This window comes from Tigriopus californicus, chromosome 9, assembly GCF_007210705.1.
Source record: "Tigriopus californicus strain San Diego chromosome 9, Tcal_SD_v2.1, whole genome shotgun sequence".
Lineage (NCBI taxonomy): Eukaryota > Metazoa > Arthropoda > Copepoda > Harpacticoida > Harpacticidae > Tigriopus > Tigriopus californicus.
In genome coordinates, this window is record NC_081448.1 from 14,002,070 (window position 1) to 14,009,834 (window position 7,765).

The window sequence follows — 7,765 nt, forward strand, 5'->3', positions numbered from 1 at the left end:
ACACTTGCTTGGTGGTCTCTTCTAGAGTTTTGGCCGGTGTGCCGTCGTCGTAGACCTCTTGCACAACAGTGGACTCCATAACTTGGCCATTTTTGACGGTTCTTGATACCTTTCTCACCACCTTGACCGACTTACCCGAGGCAGATGTCTTTCGCTCAATGACCACCTCAGGTTGGCTAACGATTTGGCTGCTCTCTGGTTCAGAAGCTTCGACTTCAGCTATCACAGGCTCCACTTGAGGTCCTCTTACATCTTGAGTTGGCGGCTCTTGACCATCAATAATTTGGACCTCATCGGAGCCTTTAGCCCCCGCAATCTTTTTCTTTGTCACGACTTTCTTCTTACTTACCGTTGTTGAAGAAGTTGTCTCAGAGCCGGGAGCTTCTGGTTGGCTTTCCTGAGCCTTTTCTTCTTCTTCAATAACAGAATCATCTGATTCGCCACCTTTCTTGGTAGCCTTCATCTTGATTGAAATCTTCTTTTGCTGGGACATGGAAGAAGATGAAGACATGGAGTCTGATTGGAATTGTCCACTCTGTCTAGCTTCCTCGGTGTCAGAGGGGAAGACCTTTTCTGTGGGCGAAGTGACGATAACCTCAGCATCCTCGGCGGCAGCACCATCGTCATATCCGTCCAGGGTCTCTTCACCAATGATGATGGATGACTTTCGCTTTTGAGTTTGATCATCATCATCCTCAGTGACAATAGGTTCCTTTTCGATCGGGATTTCTACCACCTGGCCTGCCTCACCTGAGATGTCTTCTGTCTCATGGACGTCTTGTCCTAAAGAGGCGGCTTCTCCAACCTCTTTGCCAGACATTTTCTTTTTGATGATCTTCTTCTTGATCACCACCTTCTTGTTGGTTGATTTACTGGACTCCTCGTGGAATTCGTTGCCATCGGTAACATCCTCTTGATGTGCATCCCCTTCGGCACTTCTCGCCTCTCTTTCTTCTCCATCCTTGACGATGCGGATTTGCTTTTTCGTAATCTTAACGCCAGATTTGGAATCACGTCGCATGGATTCTTGAGTTGACAATTGGCCTTGGCCATCTTGTTGGCTGATCTGTTGACTTTGGCCATCCTCAGAAGTAGCCACGGATGTCTTCTTCCTTACTTCCATGGATGACTTGCGTTGAGCTTGAATTGATTCGCTTCTTTCTACTTGCTCAGATTCGTCGTATTGAGCTTGAGATACCCCTTGGTTATCGGAGGATTTTCTCCTGACAGCCATGGATTCTTCCTTGGAAGACAACGTGGCAGAATCTCTGCGCTCTTCAGATCGGGAGACGGAAGATTTTCGTTCGACGCCTTCAGTGGATCCCTTTCTGGCGAGTTTGGAAGCACTCTCAAGGCCAATCTCTTTGGTTTTAGATCCCCTTCGTTGACCTTCAACGGAGCTCTCTCTGGAATCTCGGGAAGTAGAGGTCTTCCGCTTTTTTTTGATCACAGTCACTTTCTTGTGTTCATGCTTCTGACTTGACGAGGAGGTTTGAGAGGTCATCCCATCCTCGCCAGTGGTCTCACTCTGTTCATCTTGCTCTTGGTGAGCCTCTCCTTCAACAGTTTGGGAAACGCTTTCACCTGAAGCTGAGCTCGTCTTCTTCATGGTCTTGGTAGTCTTGCTCATCTTTCGAGAGGACGAGGACGACCCCGATGATTCTTCGTGTTGCATGATCAGTCCTCCATTTTGGCCTTCACCCTGAACCAGGCCCTGCCCATCTTGTTCGGAACCAGCCTCGGATCGTAATTGAATGGCAGATGCCTCGGTTTGTGAGGCTTCCTGTTGGGTGGCCTTTTGTTGGGCGGGAGGCGTTGGAGTGACAGGCTCAGCCTCGATGTTCAAGTTCAATTTGGCTTGAAGCTGGCCTAAATCGTTCTTTACAATACATTTGTAATCTCCTCCGTCATCGGCCGTTGGATTCTAAGAGAAAAATATGTTTTGAAAGCGCTTTCATACAATAGCAGACGGCGAAGATTGTCTTACATTGATTTCAAGTATGATCTCGTATTCATCCTCTCCAATCTCGATATATTTGCTCCTAAACTTGGACCCCTCTTTAATCTTGTGATTCCCTTTGTACCATTGCATCTCAGACTTGGGTCTGGACTTGATCTGAAAAGAGAGACGATTCAAATCTATAGGATTGATATTTTCATTGCATTGGAGGGGCCTGCTTTTCCTTACCCTGAACTTCATGGTGACTAGAGTACCAGTAGGATTAGGAATGATCCTGGGTTTCTCGGTGAACGTTGGAGGCAAGCCATCCGACATCATATCACCAGGTGCTCGTTGCTCATCCTCCTCATCGTCCCCAGCTTCAAATACAACAAATATATATATTCGAAAATCTGACTCAATTGCCAAACATATTCAACATCAGACAACTCACTATCAAAGTTCAGATCGATATTGGCATTGCTGTCACCACAGGGGTTAAACGCATTGCATCGATACATGCCTCCATCTGCCAAAGTTGGATTTTTGATGGTAAGAGTGAGGAGGTATCGATGGCTTCTCAAGGTGGCACACTCATAGCGTATTCGCTTGTTCTCCTTGATGGACTGAAAGGACAATCACGAATGTGTAAAAAATCTTAAGGCCAGGCATGTCTTGAAAAAGGAAGGTTTTGGGCCTTTTACCTTTTCACCCCGATACCAAGTGATTTCTGGAAATGGATGGGCTTCCAGAAGGCACTCCATGATCAAATTGTCGCCCTCTTGTCGGATACTGGGCTTCTTGGGGAACCTAGGTGGCACGCCATCGGGGATTTTGGGAGTGTTACCAATATCAAATCCTGGAAAACATTTTACCGAATGAAGGCTGCACAAAACTTTTCACGCAACCTTTTATTTCCAATTCAATCTAGATCCCATGATTGGGTCGAGAACACTCGGAAAAAAAGTATCAAGAGATGGTCCTCGAGCTATCGGGTTCTAAGATTGTCAGATCATTCCTCCCCCGAAAACCTGAGCTACGCTACATTTTAAAAGGTTCGGAAAAAGATCATGGAAGTAAACTTACCCTCTTCAAAATTGAGATTGATTGTGGCATGACCTTCGCCCATGGAACTCCTTGCTACGGCCTTGTAGGTGCCCGCATCGGAAGCCTCCACGTCCAGGATTTCGAGGAAGCAAATGTAGAACAACTTGTTCTCCGACTCTTCAATCTTGAACTTGTGGCGACGGGAAGCCGAGATTTTGGTCTCATTGTGGTACCTGTAATAATGTCAAGGAATCTCTCTGATCGTTGATGAGAACTTTACCAATAAAAATGAATCTTGTAGTGCAAGCCCAGACATGGGAGACGTTGACAGATCATCCATGAAATTAGATGGTACTGATTACCATCTAAATTCCCATTAGCGTCTTCTCACTACTGAGCCAAGATTAGACCCATTTTTACAATCCATCCCGCATGATCTTGTGTGATGAAGAACTCGTGAATCTTCATGTTCAGAAACCGCACACTCCTCGTTATTCATGAAGAGGATTTCCTTCAGCTTTTAGATCAGCTCTCTTCCAAGTTATCGGCAACAATAACTGAACTTTAACCCTCCGCTTTATGAGCCTGGAACTTTTAGATCGATGTGCGAGTAAGTGTGCCAAGTTGGTGGACTTCCCGGTCTTATCATCTTTGCACCGCACTGATTTCATGGAGCGCCCTAATCGTGGTTGTAGCATTTGTGGCTCTTCCGGGTAGGTTCCTGGTTTACATCGTAAAAGATAGCAGGGCTCCAGAGCCCTTCAAATAGATCCATTCGAATCCTATAGGTCATTGGAACAACACGATCCGAAAGTGGGGCAACCCATAAAAGGGATCAGTGTCTCTCGAGTTTATGTTTTAAAGGCTCCTAATCCTAGGCTATTTGCGCATCAAATCCAATGATGGCCTCGCGAGGGCATTCAATTCCAAGATTAAAGCCATCCAACTTTGGGCTTGACGTAACAAAGGTGTCTACAAATTGTCACAAGTTGCTCGTCTACTTTGACGAAACGGAACAAAAGAGTCTCGGTCAAGTCACAAAGAGTTCGCCTTTACGTCGGTGTCATGAATCCAGAGCCTTTTTCATTTTCATGCATGAAACACTTTGGAGATGTAACACCTAGGAGGCAGTTTATCTAGCACTTACCAAGAAATCTCGGGCAAAGGGTCGCCAACCAATTTACACTCGAACACAATTCTCGCGTCGTCCTCAGTTTGGCGAATCACGGGTCTTCCCGTGAAAGTGGGACGCACTCCATTCTTTGGAACTGGGACTTCATCACCTGAAAATGAGAGAAGTTTTCAGTCATGTTTCATAAGTGTTTTGCTCCACAAACTCTCGGTAGTTTTTAGATGAGTTTTCATGTCCTTGTCTAAATGCTAAAAGCATTGCGAATGTGGACAATCTGAACAAGGAGAAAAAACTTTGTCTATTACTAAAATGTCCTTGTGCCAAGATTTATGAGCGCTCCCACGATGAAAACCAACGCGCTTGACGCTCTCTGGAGATGGTAAAGAAGATAAAACTTGGGATTTTCAAGATGTGGATTGGCTGTCACTTCAAATGAAGCCCTTCAACAGGTATTGATACCATTTGTCACGTAACTTGGCATCGCCATAATTTGTTTCGGATCCCAGGCCTCCAAGATTGTTCCAGGAACACTTCCAGTTCATCAAGTGAGTACATAACTCATTGGAAAATGAAAAACTTAGTCTATGCCTGCAACGTTTATACTGGCTTCTTGTGAAATAGATAGCTCTTTTTCGCTTTCATTATGTCCATTTGGCAAACAAATCCAAGGCCATTTTCATCGGATGGGACTCGCATAAAACCAAATCATAGGTATATTTTTAACACCAAAGGTTCCTAGGGGGCGTCTTTGGCAAGATACACGCTCCATGTGTTTCTGGCCCTTGGTTTCTTGCACAAACCCTGACCAATTATCTTGGAGGCGCAATCGGAGAGCACACTGCAGTACTTAAATATTTTGGATTACCTCATATAAAATGTGCATTGTGGAAGGAGATATCGTTGAAGAAGATGGAACGGTCTTAGGGCAAGTGCTCGAAACAATAATGCAAGGTTTGATCAAGATCCGTGGAACAAAGACGCCATAAAAGAAGGAGATGGGACTTGGCACAAAGAAACATGGCCCTATTTGAACAAGGATTACCAAGTCAATCGACAACATCAATATCGAAGAGCCCTTCTTTCCAGTTCCATCTTTCCACGAGGTTGGTCCAATTTCCGACCGTAAGATAGTGTACGTTACTGATCGTTGAAACTTAGGACAACTGTGATTAATGAAGGCCTATTTTATGGACAAAAAACTCGGACAATTTAACGGTAGACAAATGATCGTCTACGCTTTAAGCGAGAAAAAGGCTCTCTCTGATTCTTAGTGTTATGACAAACAAACTCTCGTTCCCTCAACCTAAATGTACATTTTCCTAATGCTTTTGAAACTGAACCACAAAAGTGTCAGGATTATCAAAAGATCAAAGGCAAGGTCAACATCCAAGCGTCTTCGATACTCGTTGGTGAGGGCAATTATGCTTATGAAAAGACCGACCAACACCTATTATACGTAGAAGTACGGCTCAAAGGACCCTTAGGTAGACAAAGACTTGGGCCAAGTGGCACACGATCTTCCTTCCCTTCAAATGGAACTGAAAGGTGACCCCAAGGCGGTCTTTCTATTTGTCAAGGAACATTGCTCCGAGACAATTGGAGATCGTTGCGGCAAGGCAATATATACAACCATTTACTGAAATGGTATCTTGTAGATCATTTATTTACCGAACATCTTTCCCTTCCTGGGAATGGATTTCTCCCCAATTCATGTTGAAAAGTTATATATCTTATTCAGCTCGTTATTCTTAGGAATAGTGATTAATAGTCATTATAAGTGTTATTTTTCTTCCTGAGCAATATCATAATTAGCGAGCCACGACCTTCAAAAACACCGTATCCGAATAAATACATATTCAGTAACTGTAAAAAGTCCGGAAAAGTGCTGTTTTTGTATTCGGAAAGCTATTAAGAGTGGCAAAACTTGAACGTGAGCAACTTACTATCGAAATTTAAGCTGATGGTAGCGTTTGACTCTCCAAGGTCATTTCGGGCTGTGACTTTGTATTTGCCTGCATCTTCTACTGTGACATCTGAGAGGAACAAAGAGCAGTCAAAAGTGTAGCCATTCACTTCTTTTGTCAACACCTGAAAACAAGAAAGAAAGAAAGAAACCAAAATGATTATCAAAAGATACGATTCAGCTGGAAAAATACTTTGGCTCCTGAAGTTCCATTCTTTTTGGAATTTGTTCCCGTCTATAAGGTCTTCAAGGCTTTTAAGGTCATAAATTCAATTTCAGGAAACGAGGAGCTGGAAACCAATTACGGGCGCATCCACGATTGCATTCTAAAAGAAGATGATTGGCCGGAACTTGATCAATAGATCAATGAATTAGCCTTCATTCCCACACTCATTCATTGAAGTGGAAAAAGTGGCCGACGATTGGACCGAAAAGCCGTCTTGAAATTTTTTATTTTTTGCCTTGTTGGAAAACACTAAGAAATTGATTTGGTGGGTATCGTTGGATAAGCCACCAAGCGCGTTAAACTGTCTTGAAATGAATATATGTAAATTTTGTTGAGGAGACAATCAAGATTTCATGCCCTTCAATCTGAAGAAGCCACTTAATATTCATAGGTTGATTTGGAACGTACTCTTATCTACTTACGTGAACCTTTGCCAGATTTCTATTTGTAAAACTACATCGTTTGTACTACTCTCAACCGTTAGCTGTGAAGCACAATTCACGGTTCACATCAAACAAACTCTAGACATCGTTACATGAAAGGCTTCGTGTACTTTAGCAACTTTCATGAGGGATTTGAAAATCACTAATATGCTCACAAGATGCTTTCAAGGTGTTCTATTTATAACATGCAAAGTTCCTGCGGTGTGAATCAAGTTTCATGGGGAACTCGCACATACGTAAGCCATATTTCCAACATCTTCTCGAATGGAGCATTCCAATAACTGTGAAGCGCCCTCCTAGGGCTAGAGTAACATCTTGTGATTCAATTTGAAACATAAATTGTTCCCACTAGTTGATGAAGGCCTCACTGACGGCCTTTAGACCTAACGTTGCTCCTTGACTCGTTCCTTTTCTCTCGTAACTCACCTGGAACTTTGGGTCGTCTTGCACCTTGACGCCGTTTCTGAACCAAGAGATTGATGGTCTGGGGTCTGCAACGATTGAGCAGTGGAACACAAGGGTGGTCTCATTCGTCTGTTGAATGGACGGCTTGATTGCGAAGGTTGGAGCCATTCCATCCACTTGGCTGGAAACAAAGTCGAAATGCAAACTTATTCAATCTCGAGGAGTTNTTGGCAAAACGACGGTTCTTGTCCGTTTAGATTGGGGAAAATCAGAAGAATTGCCATCCGTTCGTTCGAAACTTTGGCCAAGTTCTATGTCCTGAACTTGTTTAAGGGCTATGAGCGTCAAATTTACTCTTTGAAAGTCTTGTGTAGTCCTTGAGGAACTTGCGGGATGTGTATTGCTTCCCTGTAATTGCCTTGGTCCAGGTCATTCATGGCCTTGTGGGTCGGTTAACGGTGGAGTCATAATCAGGGACAGAGGTTGTGTGTTTGAAGGTCATTCTGGGGTAATGATAATAAAAGCTGGGTCGTGTTGGCTTTCTTGGAAAAACTTGGCCTTATTCGAAAATTGGCTTGCATGACACCGAAATGCATTGTCCGCGTTGGCA

General features: G+C 43.7%; 1 protein-coding gene across 1 annotated transcript in view; it reads right to left on the reverse strand.

Annotated features, from left to right (window-relative positions):
- The window catches only part of LOC131886772 (twitchin-like), a 7,570-nt gene extending 240 nt beyond the window's left edge, over positions 1-7,330 (reverse strand). The window contains exons 1-9 of the mRNA XM_059235172.1: positions 7,177-7,330; positions 6,062-6,206; positions 4,134-4,269; positions 3,026-3,219; positions 2,644-2,798; positions 2,394-2,565; positions 2,189-2,319; positions 1,988-2,116; positions 5-1,924 (exon numbers count right to left, since the gene is read on the reverse strand). Coding sequence (XP_059091155.1) covers positions 5-1,924; positions 1,988-2,116; positions 2,189-2,319; positions 2,394-2,565; positions 2,644-2,798; positions 3,026-3,219; positions 4,134-4,269; positions 6,062-6,206; positions 7,177-7,323 — 3,129 coding nt within the window. The 5' untranslated portion in view covers positions 7,324-7,330. The remainder of the gene's footprint in view (positions 1-4; positions 1,925-1,987; positions 2,117-2,188; positions 2,320-2,393; positions 2,566-2,643; positions 2,799-3,025; positions 3,220-4,133; positions 4,270-6,061; positions 6,207-7,176) is intronic.
- Positions 7,331-7,765: the final 435 nt, after the last annotated feature.